Source organism: Nelusetta ayraudi, unplaced genomic scaffold (assembly GCF_046127955.1).
Source record: "Nelusetta ayraudi isolate G7.1 ecotype Tasmania unplaced genomic scaffold, CSIRO-AGI_Nayr_v1 ptg000011l, whole genome shotgun sequence".
NCBI classification, from domain to species: Eukaryota; Metazoa; Chordata; class Actinopteri; order Tetraodontiformes; family Monacanthidae; genus Nelusetta; species Nelusetta ayraudi.
Genome location: NW_027466061.1, coordinates 19555001 through 19582108, shown reverse-complemented (window position 1 = coordinate 19582108; position 27108 = coordinate 19555001). Strand labels below are relative to the sequence as shown.

The window sequence follows — 27108 nt, the reverse complement described above, 5'->3', positions numbered from 1 at the left end:
ATCTGGTTTACTTTGGGCCCACTTAAAGCACGTGACACACATCCTAATACCAAACATTCTCAGGTCAAGAGGAAGTGCAGCATCGGAGGGAGAGGACACTGTAACCTTGTACAAAATGCGAACCCACACAGGTTGACCTTTTAAATTTCTTTTACAGGGTTAAATCAACAAGCACATATTTTACAAGCCGGTCTGCCGTGTGAGCTGTCATCTCAGTCCTTGGATATCGCCGCGTTTGAGGGTTTTTGAACGCCTGAAAAATGACACTTAACTGCTGAAAACTTCACTTTTATTTATCTTTGCACTGTCAAAGGAGCTATTCATTGACATTTGACTTGGCTCTGACTTTCCCCCTGCTGCGGAGCCTTTCTTTGTGCACAGATACAGAGCCATGAAAACTAACAAAAGTTATCAGGTGACATGAAGGGGTCGTAATCTCCGAGTAAACCACAAACATCGGCTGGTTATCTTGCACTGTGTAATGGCGCATGACTTAACATGTCCAAACTGTGAAAAAAAGAAATAACAACGAATCCTGAAAGTGTTCAGACATTCCAGGCAGAGCGGTTTAGCCATCAATAATTCACTTCAACCATACAGTTACGTGCCGCCTCGTGCACCCATTCTGCAGCTGCAAAATGTTGTAGCTTTTAACAAGTGCCTTTGCACCTTTACTGTGTAGTGACAACATGACTGTGTCTGACTCTCCCTGCTGATGGCCAGCAGACAGTTGGATGCTGTCTCACTGACCACTGGCCTCCCCGGTACATGACTCACCAGTGGATAATTTTTTTTTTACGTAAGTCATGAAAATAAACCAGCACTGTTTTCAGACTTCATATTACAGCAAAAGTCCCCAGTGATGTCCAAATCAGCCCACCGTCGCCTTCTCACAGATATTAGATCAACCGAAGACCAAACACATATAGAAAAGTGAACGTAAACTGACTCCAGAGTTGTAGCCCAAAAATGTAAATGAATTGAAAAGATAAGGCGGTGTGGTACGGCCTGACCAGCACTGATAAGACAGGAATTCAAAGCCCTGGTCCAAAAAAAAAATTAGGACTTTGAGTGTGTTGGATGTCCAGAAGAATGTTTTAGTTGAAAGATGGAAAATCTAAAATAAAATTACATTGACTTGAACTTTAAACAGCCACACTCGCAGTTTAAACAGAAAATTGAAAGAAAAAATAGAATGTTTGGGGTTTTCTGTTCTGCTTGAAGTCAATGTACATATTTCGTGCTTATCTGTCATGCTGACTCCAGAATTACAGGCGTCAAGTTTTGACGTGAAAGTAAGATCTATCTTTTCAGTTTTACAAAATACATTTATTAATTATGCATTTCATTTTGTCTATCAGTTTCTGTACAGCTCTCGTCTGAAGTATTACGCGTACTCTGTCTTTTACACATTAAATCCTGGATTTGATTAAATTTTGGGGGCTTTGAAAATCTTATTTTATCCCAACAACTAATTTCATAGCGTTGCAGTGGTTTCACCTTTACCTAATCCCAAGATTGTTTCACATTTGTCGAATCCCACATGCAGCTCCATGTGTTCAGATCTCTTCCATCCAATTGAAGCATTTAATGCAGCAGCTTCCAGGACCTCGGCATCTGCCTGTCTGTTGTCAGTCTGCTGCAGCCATTCTGACAAAACAAAAGCTGACCCGCAAACACCTCCAGACCGCTGACACACATCTAATATCTGATATCACATTTGGTGTGAGTGCACACTCGTAATATTGCTCAAACTCAGCCAGTAAACACATAAACAACAAACGGCTTGTTTGAACTGCGGTTGTGTGCAAATTTGAGTGTGCGTGTCTGAGTGTGTATGTGTGTTTGTCTGAGTGTGTATGGTAGGGGGGAACTGTGTACACACGGGTGCAGCAGTTCTGTGCTTTTCAATAGAGGTGCTGTCAGATGGCCAACAGGAAACACAGTCTCTGTAACATCAGCGGACGAGTCTTTCTCAGGGAGAGGAGAGGAGCGACGGGGTGCAACATATATTACAGTGCTGGATGTTTAAAGTAAGGCCGGTGTAGGTGTCGGATAACATGAGCTGTGCTGCACTGCGTTTCCTCTCCGTACATTCAGCGACAGCATTCCCCTTTTTTGTTTTGTCTACCAAATTCTGTGCACAAGGGAGGAGGAAAATGTGAAAATATGAAGTCTGCAAAGAATTAAATCTGGCAATTCTGTGGCCGCCCAGAATCAAACAATGATCTGCTTTACACTGATTGCGTGCTGATGGGTTGATGGTTATTGATTTGCACTAAACCCATTTTGTTTTAATTAAAATGAGCTCTCAAGTAGCCAAAACAGAAAGAAAAAAAAGTAGGAAAGCAGCTCATCAAGCGCTGCTGATGACAGAGGACTCCTCTCATCCCTCACGCCGTCTGGTCCCCTATACCGTCCTTCCCTTCTTTCCACTTTACATTTCCTTCATCCTGTCCACTCCTGTGTGCAATGCTTATTGGTGTGTGTGTGGTGAATGACAAGTGCTGCTTTGCACTTTGAAAAAACATAAAATATTAAAGGTATGTTTACGATAAAAGGAAAGCCATTCTTCTCTCCCTCACAACCACATTATTAATTCATACTGTTAAAACGACTTTCCACGAATTAATGGAGGCAATGCATGGCCCTGCGATTGCCTTTTGGAAATAAAGGGGGCGTCGGGCTGTCAAGTGATGCATTATGGTGATACTTAGTGGGTCTTATCTATAGAAAGCATGCTGTTAGTTTTTAAAGTACCTACGCAGCCACCGTGGTGGAACCACAGCGGCAGTTAGGCGCTCATCGTTTCCCCACTTGTGGGCTACCGCAGAGTTAAAACGCAAAGTAAATTGCATTTAATGGAGGCGTGACCAAAACCTCAGGCTTTACAAATTAGAAAGCAGCACTGAAATAAGCAAAACTCCTGATTTAAGATCCCAACGCTAAGATTTGATTTTGTTGCTTTACGCAAAGAAAAGTCTCTCTTAGGCTCCATAAAAGCTGCCAAGGTTGACTGTGAGTCATCTCTTGGAAATGCACCGCAGAGGAGGAGCAAACACAACTTTCACCAACACAGGAACCATAACTCAATCTGTGCAGAGCACTTTAGTTAATCTTTTTAAAAATGTGGATCATCCCCACCCACCCCCAACAAAAAAAAAAAGGTATCTCACAATAAAGGAAACAAGGAGAGTGTGAGAGAGGTATGAAAGTTTGAAAGCACTGCGGACAAGGACCGAACGTCCAGTCAGCAGCTTGGTGATCAATAACTCCGGCGATAAGCAGAAACCACACCAGCAACAAAGAAAAACCACAGAAGTTGCTCTACAATTCATAACTCCCAATTTACTAATTAACCACAAATGGGCCGACGTCACGCGGGTATCAATAAACTGCTGTGTGATTTGTTACTTTTGTTGCAATTTAAATTTTTAAAGAGAAAGAAAGGATTGGTTATATTTGAAAGGTTAGACATTAAATGTGAAACATCCTCAATATATCACAGTAAGAGTGGAAGACTAAGTAACATTTTGACCTTGTTTCCAGCTTAAATTCATAAAGCACTGACAAAACAGTGGAGTGATTCCTCAACTGTCACAATGCATCAGGCTTTAAAACCGATTGTGGAATTGACCTCCCACAAAAAAAAAAATTAAAAAAAAAAAAAAAGAAGAAGAAGAAGTAAGAAGTTAATAATCAAAAAGTAAGACACAGATACAAATTTACTTTTAGTTACAAGATAATATCTAGAAAAGGTAGGAGGTGCGCATGTGACCATGGACTCAACACGGAAATCATATTCCAGAAAGGGCCGTAAAGTAAAAAGTGTCATGAAAGAGGAAGATGACTCTCACCGGCTGCGAGACACACTGGCAGCAGCAGCCTGAAGACCAGCCCGCACACCACTTCAGAGGCCATGGCTCCGGGCAGCCAGTGATGGTTCCAGGTGACAGTAGCTGAGGACAGTCTCTCTAGCGGCTCTCTGGCATCCCAAAGTCGAACCCCCCACTGCCGTCACACCGCTGCGCTCCTCCGAACGGCCACATCCGCTCCCCGGGATGGCACCTGGTGTCCGGTGGTTAGTCCACGGTGGACGATGGAGCATTTCCCGACCCTCCGCACGGCGGGCATCTCAGTGGGAGGCGGTGTGATCGGGATGGACCGGAGTCATGCTGGCTGCTCTCTGCTGCGGTGCGACCGACTCAGGTGCGCGCAACAGCGGCGGCGCCGCGGCGGCGCGTAAAAGAGAGCAAAGAGCGCCAACAAGTCCTCGACTCTGACGAAGTTTTATCTTAACTGAAGTTGCAGAAGCCCTTTTCAACGTGACTCGCCTTGTGAGCTGCGACAGAGTCCAGGGCGCTCTTCCCGGTCGCTCGCCTCCGCCAAATTTGACTTTGTGACTTGTGATGTGTGGAGCGTTTGCGCCGAGAGGAGACTACAGGACGGCGCTGTGATTGAACTGAGGGTAATCCAATAAAAAGTCTTGGTCTGGCTACCGGTCCTGCCTCCTATGGTAATTGGAAGTCAGAGGTGGGACGGAGAGGTGGACGCAAATACCTCGACTTATAAATGATAGAGGGTTCGGAATTTCACAACTTCGTTTCGGCTAAACGAATGACTCATCTATGTATTGTGTTACCTCGACTACAAACCTCTCGGAGGGTATGCAAGGTCCAGAACGATTGTTTTTAATTTAATGTGATTGTTTTCTCTAATCACTGTCTCTTTTTGGATTTCCTGCCCGATTGCCGAGAAACAGCGGCCCCTATCAGTTAAAAACGCACAACAGTGTTTTATTGGGTATTTTCCATTTTCCCCACATCAATCAGTTATTAATCTATACAATTTTATATACACCAGATGGTCCCATTATATGACTCAATTAAAAAAAAACAAAAAAAAAAAACAGATTCACAGTTTCTCGAACATTTAAAATGCTAAATATCAGCTCGTCTCCGTCCTTTTCATCAGAACCATTGCAAGCTGGTCACAAAGCACCACAATGCCATCATACAAGCCAAAGATCGATTTCAGCAGGTTGTTGCCGGTTTGCCACTAATTTTCTATTTCAGGAAGAAGAAGAAGAAGAAGAAGAAGAAGAAGAAGAAGAAGAAGAAGAAGAAGACGACGACGACGACGACGACGACGACGACGACGACAGTAGTAGTAGTAGTAGTAGTAGTAGTAATAATAATAATAATAATAATAATAATAATAATAATAATAATAATAATAATAATAATAACATTTTTCCTTTTATAACAAGCTTATGCAACATATTTGTTGCTTATATACAGCTGCATTTTTATAGTCATCTTAAAATGTTTATTTCTATGTTAACACACTTTACTCACTTCTATGTTTACACATCTCATTTTAACATTGATTTATCTCATGTATCTAGGGTGAAACCCGAGCCATTCCCTTGTGAAGCAGACTTGCAGGTTTACTTCACAGTTATCAGTACATGAGCCGAATGACTGACGTTCACAACACAGGCTACTTGAAAAGAGAAGAAAAGAGGTCCTGTTTGTAATGACTCATTGCTTGGTCTGATTGCCAAAATGGCTTTGGTTTATGAAAATAGGAAAGAAAATAAACAGTCTCTGATGGAAGAAATTACATTGGGGAGGGGGGGCGATAAACATGAACTCTGCCAGCTTCTACCCCTGAAGAGTCCCACTGCCCAGGAGGAGCTGCACTGTGACTGGGCATGTGGAAGAAGTCAGAGTCACCCGGGAGGCCGTGAACCAGCCGTAATCAATAAGCCACCTCCAAACATGTCAGGCCTCAATTTGTCCCTGCTGTTTAAAGTCAGCCCTTCAGATGAATGTGAATCTTAAGCAACTTCTGTCTTTGATCCATTATTCATCCCGTTCTTGAGAGGGAGCTATTGACAAGCTCTGGTGCCAAATGGATGCTGCAGTTTTACGCACTAAACAGAAATGGTTAAGCTGGTACAGTTAATCCTGATTGGTCAGCCTCCATCTAATTCCTGATTTATTCATTTATTTATTTATTTTTTTAAAAAGCAGGATGAACCAACAAGCTTTAACCTTCCAATGTGCTGCTTTCAAAGCCCGCAGTCACACAGTCAGTTTAATAATAAAAAAAAATAATTTCTTAAAGGAGGGACACAGTGGTCAAGGAATTTAACATGTTTTTGTTTTGTTTTTTCAAAATAGAAATAACAATAATGTTAATAAAATAAGTGCTTTGGGTATCATTATGACATTCAGGCCTAATCACCTGAGGCCAAAAAATATTCATGTGAATGTCCTTGGAACTGTGTCTAAATGCAGAACATGTTGTAATTTCACTGGAGAATCAACACTGGCAGGTTGCTGCATCCTCTGCTAAGAATAAAACACAAGTGCAAATGAGATTAACGTCCAGATTGCTCCAGTATTGACCGGCAAGTGAAATCCACACTCTGTGTGTGTGTGTGTGTGTGTGTGTGTGTGTGTGTGTGTGTGTGTGTGTGTGTGTGTGTGTGTGTGTGTGTGTGTGTTCAATATTTACATGGATGCACTTTCCATGCACTCTAAAGGTGTCTCTGCTTAAGTGGGCTTTTTACTCTCTTTCTGTGGTCGCTGTGGGAAACATTGGCCCTTTCACAATTTAGACGGCTCAACCATCACATGGATGTAACTCATGTTCAGAGCATATAAGTCTTAACTGCTGACCTGGGCGCTTAGACTGTTTGTGTTGCACACCATCATTTTGTTCGTATTTGCAACAAGCGAGTGGTGATCAGACTTACTTTAAATTTGACTAAATCAAAAAGATGTGTCCGCCCCTCACCAGATATCAAACTGTGGCACAGTATACACTGCAACAGCAGACCCAGCTCACATGCTTCCACTTAACCGTGTGGTTACTGGATCACTCTCATTTCAACTCTCGAGACTTTCTCACCCATCCTGCCAGCGTCCAATAGAACGTGCCTGAATCAGGAAAAGCAGGGAGCAACCGCTGCATGTCCCCTCAAGCCACAGAAGAAAGAAATACAAAAAGCTTCTGTCTTCGAGCTGCAGTTGAGGCAGTTAAATCAGAAATAGATTACCCCCACCTCCACCCCATCAGAGCTAAGTAATGCCAAGTCCAGGGATCACTCACCAATAGTTGCCTCAGCTCTATATCCGTATGGAAGAGAAAAACTTTAGGGGCTATTTCATGGTACAATATAAAGAAGGATAATGGCATTGACTAAGTGATGAGAGTGATTGTAGTTTATGTTTAGTGGCATCATCAAGACTCTTCAATACTGCCTTGACATTAGGCAGGAAGGCCTAATGCACCAATGCATCAATTTAGGATGTCAGTCTTATTACAAAGCGCTAATTAAAGAGCGGCCCTATGCGGCAATGTAAGTTTGGGGTGGTACGTGCTGCTGAAGGAATGTCAGAGGAGGGCAGATGTTAGCCTTTGGCACAGCAACGGCGATGTCAGAGGGCAGTTTTGCAGCAGACAACAGCTCCCTGTGTTCCGGGACACAATGCAGTTCCTCTGCTCTCATAGAAAACAGAGACGGCCTCTTGGTGAGGGGGAGCTTTGACCGCCACTAAAGTACAGTTTGATTCATTAAGTTCACAAGTTAATGTCTTTTTAGACCCAGATTCAAAACTGTGTGGCCGGTGATTATCTTGATTTTCATCTTGCACACCAGGTCAGGTTTGTTTTGTGAAGGCAGTAAATGCAGACTAATAAATTATTTGAGGTTAACAACCTCTGGGAACAACCTCCCCATCCTTGCTGTCACATAGATCATCATTTTCAGAGTCATGATTCAGTGTTTGCTCAGAGAGGCTTAAACAGCAACTCCACGGCACGCTTTGGATACACAGTCAGTGATGGTGCATGCACTGGCTTTGTACATCTAGAAAGATTGTCAATTCCATTTTTAGTCAGTTAATCCCTGATTTTTGAAAACATTTGATTTCAAAAAACATTTTAAAAAAAGTGTTTAACTTTCAAGCATGAAGCTAGGATGATGTTGAGTCTTCAGCAAGGCACCTTTAGATAAATACCGGAACTTTTATTTAAGGCAGAGCTATTTAAGTCAATGTAATTTTTTATTACAGCTGGGTAAAACATACGTCAGATCAGATCTGTAAAGTAAGTATTGAAGCTGTTACACGTTAAGAGTTATTTTACTGGTCTTAAAATGTAACATGTAAGTTTTACTTTTGCTTAAACAACACAACACCATGAAGAAGAAATACATTAAATTGAGCTCTTTATTTCAAAAAATGTTCCTGTACCATTATGTGATTGCACTATATTAAAAGCAAATTAATGAAAATGTCTCAATGAAAATGCACTTCAAAAATTAAGAAATGATTGTAAGGCTAGACATGCCTGTTTTTGTTAGTTATTCTGTTTAAAGAAAATAATGCTTTCTGAATATGATCTATATCACAAGCATATCTATTGAAATTTAAACATTTCAAACAAATTCAAACTCTAATTTGGCTGTGGGTGTAAGTGCGACTGCACATGGTTGTTTGTCTTTCAATGTGGCCCTGTAATAAACTGCCGACTTGTCAAGACTGTACCTTGCAGTCCCACAACAGCAGCAATAGACTCCTGCACACGCCCACAACCATGCATGCAGGAGAAAAAACAAATCAATGAATGAATGAATTTAGTAGTATAATGTATGATTCTGATATTTCAAACAATACTAATAATGCTCTGATGCCCCACATTGATCTCATTTCCTTCCCAAAGCTGTGATGCAAGGGTAAAATCATAAAACCCTGAGTAGCTCACCATTAATGTCAACTGTAGAGAGATTGTGGCAAAAGAAAATAAAGCCTCCTCCTCACACATGGACGTTGCCTCTCAAAGAATATGAATACATATTATTTACTAATGGAAATACAACCTTTTTGTGTATATTTGTGGAACTGAAAACCTACATGTGACAAATTTAAGTTAATTCAAAAACATTGTTTAAGTTTCACATCTAGGCTATAATTTAAAACTTTAACTTTGAGATAAATAGTAATTAGCAGTATTTTTTTTTCTAGATTGCAGTCAATTTAGAGAGAATATATGTGTAAAGTTATGGATAATGAATAATCATGAATAATGAATGAATTGTCAAGATGTGAATTTGTGCTTCATTGCAAAAGGTTAGTTTGGGATAAACTACGGTTGGAAAAAGCGGAAGACAAACAGCCCTGGTAAAACCCACCTGCAATCTCTCCATGCATTACCACAGCAAAAATCCCATCTGATCTGCACTGAGCAGCTTTTACAGTGCAGCAGCGCAGCATCACCATCATCAGGAGAACGACCATAACTGGGAGATGGGTTACACATCAAATACCCACTGGTGAGTGATTTATCTTATATTCCTGTTGAAGGTTCATTAGCTGCCTAATGCACATCTAATCTAAATCCGTCTGACATCATTAAAAGTACAAACGAAGCTCTCAAAAAGTCGGACCTTGTCCAAATCGAGTCCCACCCTGTGATATGTTGATAACCTTGTTAAGAGCTGCACATTATCCACAAGAAACTTACATAATCATCAGGTTCCACATTAGATTTAATGCGATTGTAACGGGGTACTGAGTACATTAGGTGAAAGTTTCCTGCTGACACTGCAAAATCAGACCCACATCTCGACCCATTTTAATTAAGACACTTGCTTATTGATCACTGTGGTGAAAGCTGAAAGGAGTTATCAAAAGTTTTTTATTTTTTAATGTAACACCAAAGTTAGTCATTTATATTCATTATTTTTGTAGTGTAATTTTAACTAAAATGCCACCTTATGAAAAAAGGTTGTCGGAATATTTTCTAGATTAGTTTTAACCGAGCGTTTGTGACATTTAGTCACGTTGTAATAGCAGCAGGTGCCGGCAGGGGGAGCACGCGCTTAGCTCTCTGACACAGACCAGACAACATGGCGTCAGCAGCTCCGCTGATGTTTTGTTTGGCATCATTTTCAATTCAAATTAGTGCCTCCAGTTTTTTGACTGAGCCCTGTTACAAACCAATCAGTGATGGTCGGCCGGATTCTGTCAAGTAAGAGTGAAAATTGTGTTTATTACTGTTTTGATCGCAGATCGTTTATCTGCGCTACTTTATAGGAAGGAGTGGCGACGTGACGTTACATGTAATAAAAACAACAACAGCAACAACAACAACAACAACAACAACAACATTTTAATAATAAGCGGTAAATCGATGGTTATTGTTGGTGTATTTAAATATTCATGTCAGTCGCTATTCACAGTCGTAACCACGGCACTGCTCGGCCAGTGGCTAAACCGTTTCCATGACTGTGTTAGCTTGGGTCTGTTTTATTATTATTCTGCGTGTTGACGTGACTTGGTAGAAGGCGTCTTAGTTAATGTATAACTTATGGCCAATGTCTCGACTCTGCACCAACAACTAGCCTTAGATATTAACCGTAATATGCCGCATTTAACAGCAGTAAGGCTCCAGTAGTAATAAAGAATAATAAGCAGTACTTGATGTAAGAGAAGCCGCATTAACCAATAATAGGACTTACATTAAAGAAGTCAAATGATGTTTTAATCTACGTGAAGGCGTTGGGTGTTACATTTTTCTTTTTACTTTTTCAAAGGTCTCAAATGACTCATCTGTCTATTTATTTATTTATTTATTTATTTATTTATTATCAGTTATCCTGCTCCGTTTAAACAAATCAGTTGATTTATGTTATTTTTGTGTCCTGCAATTTTTTCCCTGTTTTCTTCTATAGTTTTTTATTATTGTATTAATGACTTGCTTATTCTAATCATTTAGATTTTTCTAGACATTTCATAAAGGCACAGTTATATTTGCGAGTCTCACAGTTCACTTATTGCAGGACACGGGCTCGCCCACATGAGTACGTGAATGTGTCAGAGCTGCCTGCATCCTGGGACTGGAGGAACATCAAGGGCAAGAACTATGTGAGCACCACACGTAACCAGCACATCCCTCAATACTGTGGCTCTTGCTGGGCCATGGGATCCACCAGTGCACTAGCAGGTGAGCTCACCAAAATTATGGCTGGGACATAAAGTGATAGATAGCAGATTGGAGTATTGCAAAAGTTCTCCCACACATTGTGTGCTGATGATTTTTGGTTTTGCAGCTTATTGTCCAAGAGCGGCGTGGTAGAGTCAACATGAAAACTATCTCACCTGCAGAGTGAGATTGTATTATCTGTTTTTATTTTTCACTCGTCCAGACCGCATCAACATCAAGCGAGGAGGGGCGTGGCCATCAGCCTATCTGTCAGTCCAGAACGTGATCGACTGCGGGGGGGCGGGCTCCTGTTATGGAGGGGATCATCTGGGAGTCTACGCTTACGCACACAAGACAGGCATCCCTGATGAGACCTGCAACAACTACCAGGCTAAGAACCAAAGTAAGCATGCACATCATGGCAAAGTGTGTGCACGTGAATGCAGTTTGGCACGTCCCCAAATTGAAGGCATATCAGTAGCAGCATCAGAGACAATCATTTATTGTTTTAAACTTTAGCAGGTTATAGAACAAAAAGGCTCTTTGCTAACGTGAATCATGTGCCAAGCCGTGTATAGTTCTGCTGTCTGTGCCATTACAAGTTTGTCAGTTTTGATCATTGATGAATTGTTTTAAAACAAACTGAAATAAAACAAACAAACATTGCTCTGTATATGTTAATGGGTCACCTCTCGTGTGTGTTCCAGAGTGCGAGCAGTTCAACCAGTGCGGCACGTGCTCCTTCTTTCAGTCGTGCGCTGTGGTGAAGAACTACACGGTGTTGAAAGTGGGCGACTACGGAAAAGTGTCGGGGAGAGACAGAATGAAAGCAGAGATCTACACCAATGGGCCCATCAGGTAGAGCAAATCGTTCTCCGCCATCCTCCCTGAATACCCATTCACCCAGCTACACTCTCCCTGTGTGAAAGAAAGTTTCAGCCTGAAGTTTCCAAAGCAGTCTTTAAACCATAATGACATTTTTATGACTAAATCCATTTTTGATAACTCTCTAAAACCTTACTTTGGAACAGCTCACTGTGTAATTTCTCTACACTAATAACACAGTTATGAATTTATCATGAAGGTATGTGGTTTTTTCCCCCCCATAATATTTAACAAGGAACTCATCTCTGTGTCACATATGAGTTTACTGCTGCAGCTCTTCTCCTCCTGTTCATAGTTTAGTGTTTATGGAAGCTGTCCTTCCCTTGTTTCATTTTTGAAAAAGCCCTGTGGAAATCTTTTGGAATACAAGTGCCAGCATTTTATTTTTTAATTTTTTAATTTTTTTAATTAAACTTTTAATTTTTTTTACCAGTTGTCTCTCGTGATGAATGACATCAATAAAATGTTTAAAAGCCCATGAGAGTGTGCAGCTGTAAGACACCCATCGCCACTTTGCAGAGATTTTGAAGCAAGATAGAAATGTTGGAAATGTTTTTTGTTAAAATAATAAAAAGGGCTTTGCTAGAAGTAAAGACTTAAAAGTGTTGACTGTTGCACATTTCAACAGGAAGCAGCATTTCTCACCCCACTCACCACGTGTAACTAATGGCTCGATCTGGAACTTGTACAGTGAGGATTTTACAATATCCTGTTGTGCAGTAAAGTTCCCCAGTTTCCCTTTTAGAAACTCAGCCTCAGTGGACATTTTTGTCCTTTCTCTAGATTTGATTCACATGTGAGTGGGCGGAAAAGAGACGCAAAGGCATGCCATTTTTTTCCTACCTTTTTTGTTCTCTTTGTCCAGAATAAATGCTCTCTGCTGACTTTAAAGTGCAAGCTTTAGTGCTGTAATAGTCAAAAATGGTGCTGAGGATAATAGGCTGGTTCTGCCTAAAAGATAGGACACAGTCAACAAAAGCTGAGCTCATCGGAAAGTTACACAATTGCATTTTTAAAAAAAAAATAAAAAACATAACAGGAAGAGAACATGGATAGATCACCCAATGATTCCCGGGATGTGACAATCACTGGGACGTGAAAGAAAGTCATTTGTTCATGATTGCCTCTCTGCTGTCTCTCAGTTGTGCCCTGATGGCCACCAGCGGCTTGGAGAAATACTCTGGGGGTATCTTCTCAGAGCTTCACCTACTGTCACTGCCCAATCACATTGTGTCCGTGGCCGGCTGGGGCGTGACCGAGGACGGCACAGAGTACTGGGTGGTCAGGAACTCCTGGGGGGAGTTTTGGGTCAGTGTCCGCCACACAACCTCTAAGTCAGACCAAATTCTACTCTGTATCAACCTGTTACACACTTCATTGCTCTTTCCTGAAGCTTTTTCAAGGTGAGACATTTCAAGGACATCCTGCTGTCGCTCTGTATTTTCCAGGGAGAACATGGCTGGGCGAGAATCGTCACCAGTGCCTTTAGAGGATGGAAAGGACATTGGTTTAACCTCGGCATTGAGAACAGCTGTGCATACGGAGACCCAGTAGTCACGGACACTTCATGATGGACTCTTGAAAGAAAAGAGGGAGAAAGTGCAACGTTTTTGCCAATCATGCTGAAATTTTGAGCTAAAAATCTGCCGAACTTTAAGAGTGCAATGAATGTGTGAACTTAAGGGAGAGTTCAGCCAAAATTGTAGCCGCCTTTTAGTCTTTTCAATGTTAATGATGTTCCCGCCTAAATGGAAAAGCCAAATCCTCCTCTGGTTTTGAGTTTAAAGACATCTGCCTTCACTGACATGACAGTTGTGCAGGGGTGAATTTCAACTCTCTACTTTTAAACTGAATATGCACAAGACATCATTTTCAGTTTTACAATGCTTATTGTTTTTTATTTTTGCACAAAATGTGTTCATCTGTGATTTTCAGGAATCTTCAGTCAGCTGTGAAGAGCCATGCTTTCTGCCACTTGCGAAAGCTAATCTGTTTGATTGTTTTGGAGGATGCAATGGGATGAAAGGACATTCACTAAAAAATGATTTCAAAGACAAGTGATGCATTAAAGATGAAATAAACTTTAATTTGGAAAAGGTTTGTGACTACAATTGAAATGAGTTCCAGTTAATATTGGCTTTAGGAGAATTTCCACATTCTAATAGTTGTTTTTGTTTTTTGATATTTCAAAACAAAACCAATAATTTATTACACAGTTTATAGATTAAAACAAATCCGAGCACAATCAGTTTTTTTTATTTATTTATTTATTTTTTGTTAATTTTTGGAATACTTAAAAAATTCTGCATGCAAAACCTGCAGGGGCTGCCTGCAGTTTCATTATACTTGAAACGTCCAGGCTGCTGAATATTTTTTTACAATGCAAAAAAAAAAAAAGTTTTAATTTCCTGTGTCACTCATTAACAGGTTAACACCTCAAAGCGTCACAAACAGCTTGCAGTCATTTCCCGGAGAGATCTAGCACACTATAATAGGCCCACCTCTTTATTCGTATGTATATAGCATATATATGTATATATATTTTTTATATATATATATATATATATATATATATATATATATATATATATATATATATATATATATATATATATCAAACCATTATTTTCTAGGGTTGGCCCACCGGTATTATACAAATCCCAGAATCCTCTGCTCAATCAGGACAGGACGCTCATTGAAGGATATTATTATAGGTAATTGGTTTACTGTTATTATTGTATTTGCCCATGGGGAAAGGGTTACTGTAAATCAGAAGGCTCCCAATAAAAAAGAGGCGTACGATTTTTTATTTATTTTGAAGTTTGTTTGTTTTTTCCGGTTATTTTTTTAAAACGTTATTTATTGTATAATATTACGCTTTGCTTGATCCATATTTAGTTTTGAAGCAAAAACATGTCTGGGTCTCCATATGAAAAGCTTCGCTGTTTTATGTGGAGGAAGATTATTTCAACAAATATCATTTCAAATTTTGGCCCACTGTGTTTGAGATTGACACGCCTGTCCTAACGCGCTGTCACGTGTCAGTGTCGCCGCCTGGTGGCGCTGCTGCTTTCAGCGGCAGCAGAATGGTTGTCGATCGGCCCGCTGGAGCTCTGGAAATATTTGTCTGCTGAGCCGTCAGAGGCGTAAGCACGTGTGAGAACCAACAGGTCGAACGAGTCGGTGCACCGGGTGCACAACATAACTACAATAGTTGCACTGAGTATGAGTGTCAGCCTCCCCACTCCCTGAGCCCACACACAGTCTGCCGCCCCGCTGTTCATTAGATTTCTAATCACTTGATCTCATTTGTCCAATCGCGATTGGCTCGCCGCCATTCATTTGTTTTGTGGTGGAAGGAAGCGGCGGCGCTGTTCCATCACCTGCTGACGGCTCTCGGTCGTTAATATTCACAGTTTAATAGAGCAGTAATAACAGTGGACTGGCAGCAGTGGAGGAATTCAAACCACTGTGTTGCTTCCTTCCACCTGTGGGTTACGCGCGCGCGCAAACACACGCACACACACACACACACACACACACACACACACACACACACACACACACACACACAGAGTTAAGCTAGCAGGGGTTAAAAGAGGAGCACCGGAAGTCAATTGAGTTTACGTTGGACTTGAACTGAAAGAATAAAAGTGATTAATTATGGATGATTCCTTTGGGGTTCATGTGAAAATGAATACGCATGGCCTTGGGAAGGGGGAGGGGTGGGAGAATGCTGAAAAACAAACGCATTACGCATAAAATGGGTGTGTAGCGCTATCTATCCTCTGATCTGTTGATGATAATGCTCTTGAATTCTTTTTTTAAAACCTTTCGATTCATACTAAACTGTGGACGCTTATTAGCTTCACTTCTTACATGTGCAAAAAAAAATTAAAAAAATGCATGTCATATTTAGTCCACCCTAAATGAATACACTTCATATTACCCTCAATCTGACACTACAGCTTGAGAATCCATAGAGAATCACACTTACACAATACATCACCTTCATGTAGGGAACCAGTTGAGCAAAATGTAGTTTCAGGAGCATTTAAATCACAATTAAGACTCAGTAACTAAGGCCACTGAGATAACACTTACAAAAAGGCGATTTTAAGAGATTCCTCACGAAGGTTTTAAGAAGTCCACCAACAGCACTCTGTGAGCTTAAACTCTTGTCCAAACTGGTCCAATAAACTGTCCATTGTTGCCATGAGATGAAAATGAAACAAACTATTGAACTATTAAGTTATTAAATAGGACGACACGGTGGCGCAGTGGTTAGTGCTGACGCCTGACAGCAAGAGGTTTGCACGGTAAACACTTACCGCCGTGAAGGCTTCACCCTTTAGCCGCTGTTTAGCGGCTAATCCAGCTTCGTACGGACCCAGCGAGGGCTGAGTTACGGCCGCAAGGCGGACCGAAGGTCCCTGGACGTTTTTTGTGCCTTCCGTATCCCCGGAAATATATTTTACTTTGTGTACTGACCGTGTTTTTGTTTTGTATTTTTGCGAGACATTTTAATAGGGCTTAGAATGATTTGGTTTCATACTGTTGACTTGGATCAAAACACTGTCCTAGCAGAGAAAATATGTACGCTGAAACGATCACTTCAGTCATAGAGTGGTTTATTATTAGACAAGAATATCTGCACAACTTACGTCCACACCAAGCACAAAGCAGGAAGAGCTCTATACAACCCATGTTACCATGCTGGCAGCGTGAACATCGCTATAAGGAGTGAAACTTGCCAGTCAAAATCGCTGCCTCTTCAGTTTCGCTGCCAGCAAACACAACACACATAACAAGCAGAGCACGGAGTTAGCGGTGGTGGCTAACAGTTCATCAACACGATTCAGCGGTTGTACGTTGCAAGTAGTCTTAAAACTAATGTTGCTTGAGGTCACAGTACACTCACAGTCCTCATACATGTTTTCAAATATTGCCGTGGCTGATTATTCTCTCGTCGTCCACCGGCCGAGTCGAGCCCGTCTCACTCCCGTTGGCGACCGGACCGGTGTTCCATCGCATCCGCATTAGGCTGAACAAACCTCCAACATTTTCTCTGTTCGTTCCACTCCGACGGTTGTGGTCTTTGATGCTTCGGTAGTCGCTCGGTATTTTTTATTTTATATTTTTTAATTTCCCTGACACCGAAAAAAACATTTTCTTGGAGCAGCGCATTGCGACATCACTTCCGGGGCAGAGCGGGGGAGGGCGGAACAGTTCTGCAAACGTCATTGCGTTCCCAGTGTTGAAAAAATCTCCGTGAACAGAGCGTTTAGAACCATGCCCAACAATTTGCAGGGCTCACGGCCAAACGCATGAACGTCATTATTTGACGATATCGAGATCGATTGACGATAGGGTTCAACATTGTAACAGTTTTTAAAGCTCAGAAAAGTGGAAAAGCATCATAGGTGCCCTTTAAGTTGAAAGTGTCTTTAATCAGGAATCAGGCAGGACATCAAGAATCAGGCAGGACAGGCTGATCAAAGGCAGGGAAGGTTGGCGACAGTCTTCAGTCTTGAGTGCAGAAAGTGTGTGTAATTCCAGCCAACTGTCAATCAAAAGGGGATTCACACTATCCAATCAGAACGCGGAATCTCAGCGCCCTGGGTTCTGAGGACCTTGGTGTGTGCTTTGTAAGATGACCGTGAATGGTTTCAGTTTTAAGTCTCTGTGGTTGAGCAGAGATCCATTCAGATTAGAATAGGTGTTCATCTCAAGTGACGTGTACTCTGCGCGCATCACTTTATTATGAAACGCCATTTCCGGAAATGTCTCCAGCTTGACGGTGGAGAAGTGGCGAAAGCTGTGATTGAGAAAGCGACACTGCTGCTGATTGCTCGGCGGTGTCTACGCAGTCACGGGGACATTTTTTCTAAAACAACTTTCTACCCAAATTTATTTATTGATTTATTTTGGCTAAAATATACAAACGCCGACCACCTTTGCCATGACCATCAACCGGCTGGAGACCTGAGGAGCTCCGCTGGAAGAGAAGATGCATCATGGACAAGTCCAGCACCACCAGTGCGCCACTTCACGGCATCCAAACCGACGAATAACAAAGACATGCTGAGGATCAGCGTCAGATGGATGGTCGCCGTGCTGCCCATTCTCGTGGTCGGAGGCTCTCTCTTCTTCTGCGAGTATCTCATCTACTTCCCCGCCATCCTCGAGTGCGCCTGGCCGAAGCTCAGCCATGCCCGGGGCGGAGAGGACCCGACGCCCGTCCGCGCTATGGTGCTGTCGGACACCCACCTCCTGGGTGCCGTCGGCGGACACTGGTTCGACAAACTGAGGAGGTATTTGTCCCTTTCACCCCGCTTGCTGTCATCCATGCACCCATCGCCGTCTCTCTCTCTCTCTCTCTCTCTCTCTCGCTCTCTCCCTCTCCCTCTCTCCCTCTCTTTTTTTTCTTGCTTCGTCTGTAACCCACCGCTGGCTGCAGCCAGAATGCGGGTGTAAACAAAACATGACAACAAATCGCGCTGACCCGCTGTGTCCGCACGCACAGGGAATGGCAGATGGAGAGGGCTTTCCAGACCGCGCTGTGGCTGCTCAGGCCCGAAATAGTATTCATCCTGGGGGACATCTTCGACGAAGGCAAGTGGAGCTCCCAGAAGGTGAGGTGCTCTCCTCCTCCGTGCAGTTTTTGGTGGTGTTGATGATGCCTATGGTGAGGGAACAGTGTGCGGATTCAGAGCAGAGGCCGGCTGCTGTCCTCCTCCTCCCCCTCTCCTCCCCCTCTCTTTTATTTTGGGAAAAACAGCATCTGCTGCAGCCTCCAGCATCCTTCACCCATTCATCCATGCATCCATCCTCTGGTTTGGAAACATGAAAGCCCCTGGGTATTCACAGTTCTCTGTCACCAGGTTTTGTCAAAAGCGAGCCAGGGAGCGAGATACACAACAATAGGGACGTGCTGAATGTGATTGTGTCACACAGCGAAGCCTTATTAAAAAACAAAACAACTAAGCTTGCTGGCTGTAAAATCCCCACCAGTCTGCCACTGTCTCGTCAGCTTCCCTATTTATTTACATGTAGTGTGTGCATTCAGGTCTTCCATTTTGCATCTTAATGGACAAAATCTGCAAACGAAAATACATTGTGTCTGTTTTGCAGCGACATATTCTTTAAAAAATAAATAAATAAATACAAATCAGTCTAGTGTGTAAATCTCCTGAACCAGGCTTGCTTATATGAAAGAAAATTGTGTCATATGCATGGTTACAAAATACGTCAGAAAATAGGTCCCATAAATACTCATTTTCACATCTTTCATTTTTCTCCTGGACCTTCGTGGATCATATGACACGATCAGTTAAAAAAAAAAAAAAATACACAAACATAACAACAACATGTCTACAGCTTTCCAGAAGAGAGTGCATTTACGATTTTGTTCAGCTGCGAACACATTCAGTTTCAGCATCCTACTAAAAATGATGCTTTGTAGTGCATCGTTGAGAAGCAAGGCTTTCTCAGAGCGCAGAACCAACACCTAACTGGGTGTGCTGTCACTGGGCAGAGAACAATATCAGTGCCCCTCGTGATGTCACAAAGGGCAGTGACGGGACCTCACATGCTGCAAAAAGTGGACCAAGCAAACTAAGTAAAGAGTTGACTTCTCATGTTTGGAGATTTTGGTTTGAAAACAGTGGTGAGTGAGTTTTGTGTGGCGCGGGACCTCCCTCCCACATTCATCCATTTACAATGACCTTTATTTGTCCGTCATTTCTCTTTACAGTTTTTAATTGAAAAAGCCTTTATATTAAAACCAGCAGATGAACCCGCTGCCAGTCATTTCATTGCTCCAGAGCAAATTAAAAGCAGCAGTGAGGAGTTGTTTACCAACTCATCAGTATGGAAAACACCATGTAAACACACAGCTGATGTAATTAAAGGCCTCCTGTGTGCGGCAGCTTCGGCCCCAGCAGGTGCAAAACCGAATCCCGTGGCTAAATCAAAGCTGCCCCCCCATCTCGCCCACCCGGCCCCATCCTCAGAGGTTCCTGGGGTGACCCTCAGAGGTCCCATTATTTCTCCCAACTTTCCCCAGGATGAGTGCGTTTGTCTCACAGGCCCGAGTCTGTCTGTCTGTCTGTCTGTCTGTCTGTCTGTCTGTCTGACTGTCTCTCTGTCTGTCTGTTCCTCCGCAGCACTGGGAGGACGATGTGCGCCGCTTCCACAGAATGTTCAGGCATTCTACCGACACAGAACTGGTCGTACTGGTTGGAAACCATGACATCGGCTTCCATTATGAGTGAGCACCGCAGACTCATTGTGTCCTTGTTTTTCATCAGGCGACCTTTAATCCTAGACCAGCTATTTCTCGCTGTGCTCTGTAGACAATTGTGTACATAAAAAGGACTTTGACTTGTCAGCTGGTCCGTGTGTTCTTCTGACAAACTGATAAACAGAGTGGTGGTGACAAAAAATGCCAATACATGGCTCATAGTGTTAAACCTTAAATAACAGCAAGTGCCAAGGAACATTACTCAAACTGAATATTTGACTGAGTCACTTATTGTCTTGCAGGCTTGGTTAGAATAAAAACAGACAGGAACAAAGACAACTGGGAGTGTCACTCGGGTTTCTGGGTTACTTGTGCTACAACTTTATTTTACAAACACACAGACACACAGACACACACACACAGACACACACACACACACACACACACACACACATGCAACAAACACACAAATTACACTATATGCACCTGTTTCAGAAAAAAAGAATATGCCTCACTAGTTTACATGACATAATATAAATGAATCATTTTACAGACCAAAGTTAAGGTCCATATAGGGCAGGCTTATATTAACAAAAAACTTTAAAAGCAAGTGGACAAGACTTATGTATATCTCATTTTAAACAGACCAATCAGCTGCCCACTGGTGCAAGATGTGACGTTTTGTCTGTGCACCAGTGCACCAGTTTTAAGCTTGACTCAAACCATTGCTAGCCAAGAGTTGATTTTTTTTTTCAAGAAAAGCCTTTTCATTGTCATTTTTTTAATGTGACAATTCCATCAAGTTGACAAAAAAATCTTCCAGATGTTTCTGGTATATCTCGAGAGTAGGAAATGTGAATACAAATGCCAGACTGTAAAATCCTGAGTATGATTTTTCTTTTTTTGAATGCCGATATTTACAAATACAAGACGCAAGAACACCCAAAAAATAAAGTTGAAGTATCTGAATCACTTCAGGTCAGAAATAGCATTGCGCTAATTTAATTCATTTAGATATTCACATGTAAGGCTCTCTACTGATTCTGGCTTCAAATGGCTTGACTCGCAACATGTTGGCCTATGAATGTATTTTAACGTATGATTTTTGATGTAAATGTATAATGTTTAATTTAAGGTTTTTAGGTGTGACGGTTCACGACACAGCTTTTACACAGCGGATACGCAGTAGATAACTAACAACAAGATACAAAATGTTCCAAAGTGAAATGGTCGGATTATAGCTCTTCACACTGATGGTGACACTAATTTGAAACAGAATAATTGGATAATGACTAATGGTAAAGTTTAAATGGGGTACAAAACCTCCCCCAAAGTAGGAAGATGGAGAGTTTCACCTCTTTCCATAAAAGCCAAATATGTAATATGGGTAATTGCAGGTGAGTTTCAGGATTTTGGCGACATTTTGACACACTCCTGCAAATGCTTGCACTTCATCTGAGAATACAGGGCAACTACCTAACTATCACAACTGGCTGGCAATACTTGGGTTAGATTTAGGATGGACTATATTGTCTTTTGGATATTTGATGTTATAGGTGATTAAAATACACTACGGATTAGCAGGTAAGGAGCATTCATTTCAAGTGACAATCATGAGTGGATGATGCATTAACTCAACCTCAAATCAAAAATGAAAAGTATCATTTTGTCTCCTTGTGATATTCACATTCTGCGAGGACAAACTAGTCTATGTGCTGTGTAAAGGCCCATGGCTTTCAATTTGCAATGACAAATAAGCTGAAGGACTCTAAAATAAATAAAAAAGTCACAAAACAAATCCGTCAACAGGACAAAACAGGATGTGTGATGCAATCTCGTACAATACCCCCTCCCCCACCCTCAACCCAGAGGGGTAGATGTAACAGCAACGCACACACACACACACACACACACACACACACACACACACACACACCATTCCACTGCGCAGTGCTTGATGCCCGTGGTTCAAAATTGTGGGATTATGAAGACACGCAGCGGCTGTGCGGCGCTTTGATCCCACTCGTGCTGCAGGAGGTGAGGTGGCACGGCTCTTATATAACAGCATGTGACAGACAGACGTGACAGACGGCACAGCAGGATTTTTTTGCGCTGATGGGCATGCTGTGTTTGCCCCGCAGGATGGACTGGTTCAAGCTGCAGCGCTTCGAGAAGGTTTTCAACGCTTCCTCCACCAGGATCGTCACCAAGAAGGGGGTCAAGTGAGTGGCAGGAGGATGCGCATCACACCGAGCAAGCGCGACCAAGCACATAGGGAAACGAAAAAGGACATTGAGAAAAGAAATTGGTGTAGAATAAAATAAATTATGGGTGGACTTTGAGCGAGACTGAAGGAGATTCTTCAATAAAGCAGTGTGAGCAATACACCATGTGCCAGCAAATGGATTGAAAGTCAGTGGGGGAGGTTGGTGGAAATAAATCAACAGGAAGAATGAAAATGGTCCAAAACAGAAAGAGAAGCCCATATTTAACACTAAGGAATGTGTCTTATAGGCTGAAGGCTCTCAGCCGTAACCAGCTCAGTCAGTCTGCCCTTCAGCAACATGACAATCCGCACAATGCTGAGAAGACCTCAGGTGTTCTAATTTAAATCAAGACTAGAAAACCGTTTAAAAAACTAGAACACATTACTCACCACAGAGAAGGGAAACAATACCAAAATAGCCTGAGTGTGCTTTTAATTCACAGCAGTTATGCAATCACTGGCATTAAAACAGAGCTGTGAAAATATAACTTATGAACTTGGATTGATTAAAACGTGTGTTTTTTAAATTCAAATTCTGTCAGTAAAACAACTTTGATGATTTGTTTCCTCCCTCTAGACTGCGGCTGTTTCATCAGTGACCATCATGAGTTTCATTTATTCTCAAATGTCTGAGCTGAAGCGGAATAACGATCCTTCACATAAAATTATTCCATTAGTTCATTTTACTGCAGTCCCCTGTGGAAAAAAAAAAAAAATCTCTAATGAAACCATTTTGCTGCCGCTCTTCTGTATTTCACTCTTCCTCTTTTCACGTCCTCAGTTTCCTGTTGGTGAACAGCGTGGCTCTGCATGGCGACGGCTGCCCCATCTGCCAGTCGGTGGAGAAGGAGCTGATGAAACTCTCCAGGGACCTCGACTGTTCCCTTCAGGTGTGTTGGAAGATGGCGGCCGACATGGTGTGAAAGAAACAGGTCCAGTTGGAGGAGAAAAATGGCCACTCCTGGTCTGAGCGGGTGGAGTCTGAGAACAGGTGACGAGACGTGTGAGGTGCCGGCCGCTGACGGCTCTTCTGTATCGCCTCCCCTGTGCAGAGCTCGCAGTCAACCAGCGGAGAGGCAGATGGCTGTGAGGGCTCGCAGATCTTACCTCCAACGCCACCCATCATGTTACAGGTGAAGTGCGAGAGTGCTCTGAGCTCACGACGCTCCTCTCAGTTCTCTCCACGAGCTCAGGTTACACATACACAGGGCAGACTCACAAAGCCCATTCAGATGTCAATGGTCAACTAGTTGCCTCCCCCTTGATCACAACCTTGTTCATAATAATCTGTTTCTTTCTCCATATCCCTCTGGTAAAGAGCCGATTGAAAAGAGGGGAAAAGAGAACATGATAAGTGACAGATGCAAGGCTGTCCATAAGAACTTGGGAAGGAAAAAGAGCAGCCAGCACCGTTGCCACAAGCTAGGGAAGATGTTCCCATCATATTTGGATCTTCATCAAGTCTGAATGTTCAGAATGTTCCCACAGAGCTCACATATAACATTTGGAAGAAAAAAAAAACCCATTTAGAAAAGCTTAAAAGATGATTGGATAAACCCTTTTGTCTATCACATTCATAGAGGATGAATCACATATATATATATTTTTTAACAGCTCGAGGCTTCATTAAACATGCATCACCGCCCCTTGGCAAGTTGCGATGCACTGCAGTGTTTAACTAAACTCTTGCCAAAAAAAAAGCAAGCCAAAGCAAATGTGGAAATGCTGAGTGAAGACGTGTGAACTTGATTTCAAGTTTTAATGCAATGAAAACTTCCCATTTTTATCTGGCCTCTCAGACGTGCAAATCTAGATCTTATTTGTTATTTTTGCTTTTACACAGAGACTCTCGTGACATTAATATTATCATCTCTCAAAGCACGAACAACGAACCGTTGTCTGAACACAAGGAGCACATTTTCTTCTGATTAGATTAATTGATCTACTCTTGCTACATAACATTCCAGAAGAAATACCTTGGATGAATCATATTTTGCAGCTTGGTGTAGTTCTGCTGTAGTCAAAGACCCAAATCCCTCATGATGGCTGCATGTTTGCTGACTTTGGATGGGATCTTGTCATGACGAATATGTACAGATGTGACGGCAGTTTCATCATATCTGGAGCTGTGTTAGAACAGTGCGAGTTGAACAAAAAGCTATCTTCGAGCTTTTACTTATCACTCAAGGGCACCATGAACTACTTTTTAGCAATGCTACTAAACATTGCAGAACATTCCCTTAAGAAGTTCTGTTATAAGGATGACAAATAAAATAAACACAACGATTTCTAAAAAACCCTTCATACGGTATTTCAACTGAAACACGTGACCACTTAAACATCGTTCCTCCCCCTCCCCAATGTATATTAACATTCACTTTTAGCTTGAACACCGACAACCTAGTAAGCCACGCCACTTACTCAGTATACTCAAGGAAGTCGAGTATACTTGTTGAAGTCATTTTCACCTTTGCGCTCGACCATGCCAGTCTGAAATAGATGATTCTTAATTCAACAAATAAACTATAAAATGAATCATTTTGACGTTAACCTTTAACATACATGTCTCTAGGTCCTAGTTTCTTATATAAAATAAACCCTCCAAGAGCAAATGTACCATTTAATAATATTTAAAAAAAAAAAAAATGACCCATCACCACATAAATCCTTTAGCCTGTTGTTTATTCATGAGCTAGTGATCAGTCTTATGCATTGTGAAATTAAAATTCTGCATTTTAGCCGCTGTTTCATGTGATACCATTCTTCCTGACCCTGTTGAATGCACCGCCTGTTCTCCAGCACTACCCCCTGTACAGAGTGAGTGACGCTGGCTGCACGGGGCTGGACGCCGCGCCGCCTGAAGAGCGAGAACTGCGGTTCAGAGAGAAATACGACGTCCTGTCGAAGGAGGCTTCGCAGAAGGTGAGCAGCAGCAGCAGCAGCAGCAGCAGCAGCAGCAGCAGCACATCTGCAGTCTGATCTCCCCTCCTCTGGTTCTCCTCGGAGCGCCTCTGAAGCATTTCTTGCAATTAAAACACAGCAGCGCCATCTGCTGGCTGAATCTTGATCCTTCTGTAGATCAGAGGGAATGGCGATGAGGATGATGAGGATGATGATGAGGATGATGATGACGATGATGATGATGCTGATGATGCAAGTGAGTGCAAAGCGGCTCACTGAGGGTAGACGATGGTGTATCTGAGGGTTTGTGTGTCTCTCCTCAGCTGCTCCAGTGGTTTAAGCCCCGCCTCATCCTGAGCGGACACACCCACAGTGGATGTGAAGTTCTCCACGACAACAAGTACCCAGAGATCAGCGTGCCGTCCTTCAACTGGAGGAACAGAAACAACCCCAGCTTCATCCTAGTGAGTTATATTTACACCTTCTACTTTTGGTTGATTGAGGCCTTGTGTTCTTTATCCACCCCTTCAATTTCACACTGGCCCAAATATTCAGATATTTGACTAGGAAGCTAGTGCAAGCCGTGTTATTGTATTAATATTAAAAAAAAAAAAAAAAGAAAGAAAGAAAGAAAAAAGCATTTGTATAGTATTTTAACAATATCATTCCAAGATCTTTTTAGAGGGCTTTTTAACCAATCTTACAGAATCATCATAATCAGACTGAAATAACAATAAGAATAATAATGCAATTGTCCCATATTAGACAAAATTCCCTTTACAATAAACTCCCCAGAAATAATCAAAGTATTTTAGCTTTTTTTTTCTTGCTAGAAAAGGTGTGTGCTAAAAACGGGCCCTTTGTGACATCACTAAGCAGACAGATACTGATGTCTTTCCTCCCAGTATAATTAAAACACCTCCAGCCAGATGTTTGGTCCACCCAATTATATTTCTTCACAAACCACTTATTATTGGCCCCTTTACAAATATGTTGAGGGTCTGGCAAAGCATTTGATTGGATTCTGTGAACAAAAAAAACAAACAGTTAGGTGTGGAACCTTTAAATCATCCACCCATCTGTTTAGCAGAGTTCTAACTGGGCCTCCTCTGCCTCCAGGCGTCGGTGTCACCCAGCAGCTACACTCTGTCCAAGTGTTTCCTGCCGGAGGAGAGCACGGTGATCGGCGTGTACTGTACGGCTGGCGCCTGCCTGCTGCTGCTCTTCCTGGCCCCCTACCTGTGGATGAAGGGCCTGGTGCAGTGCCTCAGCCTGCTGGGCAAGCACAAGTCTCTGTGAACCACATTACCCACAACACACCAGAACTGAGCCATTGAGGACAGCGTGATGCGATTGATTATTTTTTGCCAATGTGACGCTCCTCCTCTGAACGGGTTTAGGAATTGTGTGTATACAGCCTTGAATCATTTGTCTGAATGTCTCACCCAACTGTGAAAAACGTCAATATCTCCATATAAATATATATATTTTAAATGTTTTCTAAGGATTCGTAGGTGCCAGGAGACATGAGCCAAAAGCACCTATGCTTGTTTCATCTTTGGGAGCAGCAGGCAGGTTACCACACTTTCCGTAGGTTTACAATGACTTAGTCACAAGCTCTGGCTGCATTGATTACACAAATCAATATGTAAATACCCCACATTGTGATGAAGTCACTCAGTAGACGGTGGCGTGTCCCCTCTTCCTGATGTTAGCTGTGACGTAAAACACACCTATCACCTCACACTCTGCTCACTGTCCACCATGTCTGATGGTACGTTCAGGTTCCACATCGTTTTTTGTTTTTTTTTTA

The 27108-nt window shown here is 42.2% G+C and overlaps 3 protein-coding genes across 5 annotated transcripts in view; 2 read left to right on the top strand and 1 right to left on the bottom strand.

Moving 5' to 3' along the window:
- Nucleotides 1-4426, bottom strand: part of piezo2b (piezo-type mechanosensitive ion channel component 2b) — a 62374-nt gene extending 57948 nt beyond the window's left edge. For both annotated transcript variants that reach the window (XM_076021741.1, XM_076021743.1), the window contains exon 1: nucleotides 3858-4426. In XM_076021741.1, the coding sequence (XP_075877856.1) occupies nucleotides 3858-3921 (64 nt within the window). In that variant the 5' untranslated portion in view covers nucleotides 3922-4426. The remainder of the gene's footprint in view (nucleotides 1-3857) is intronic.
- A 5461-nt stretch (nucleotides 4427-9887) lies between these two features.
- LOC142885356 (cathepsin Z) lies at nucleotides 9888-13979 on the top strand. Its single transcript, XM_076021740.1, has 6 exons — nucleotides 9888-10044; nucleotides 10856-11019; nucleotides 11222-11401; nucleotides 11706-11856; nucleotides 13026-13191; nucleotides 13332-13979. The coding sequence occupies exons 1-6, from the start codon at nucleotides 9923-9925 to the stop codon at nucleotides 13452-13454; spliced, it is 906 nt and encodes a 301-aa protein (XP_075877855.1). The 5' UTR covers nucleotides 9888-9922; the 3' UTR covers nucleotides 13455-13979.
- A 3454-nt stretch (nucleotides 13980-17433) lies between these two features.
- mppe1 (metallophosphoesterase 1) overlaps nucleotides 17434-27108 on the top strand; it is a 9823-nt gene continuing 148 nt past the window's right edge. The window contains exons 1-9 of one of the 2 annotated variants that reach the window (XM_076021738.1): nucleotides 17434-18197; nucleotides 18410-18518; nucleotides 20052-20155; nucleotides 22270-22350; nucleotides 23176-23284; nucleotides 23447-23527; nucleotides 25194-25316; nucleotides 25619-25759; nucleotides 26415-27108. The exon at nucleotides 26415-27108 is cut by the window's right edge and continues 148 nt beyond it. In XM_076021738.1, coding sequence (XP_075877853.1) covers nucleotides 17647-18197; nucleotides 18410-18518; nucleotides 20052-20155; nucleotides 22270-22350; nucleotides 23176-23284; nucleotides 23447-23527; nucleotides 25194-25316; nucleotides 25619-25759; nucleotides 26415-26594 — 1479 coding nt within the window. In that variant the 5' untranslated portion in view covers nucleotides 17434-17646 and the 3' untranslated portion in view covers nucleotides 26595-27108. The other variant, XM_076021739.1, reaches the window with a different exon arrangement.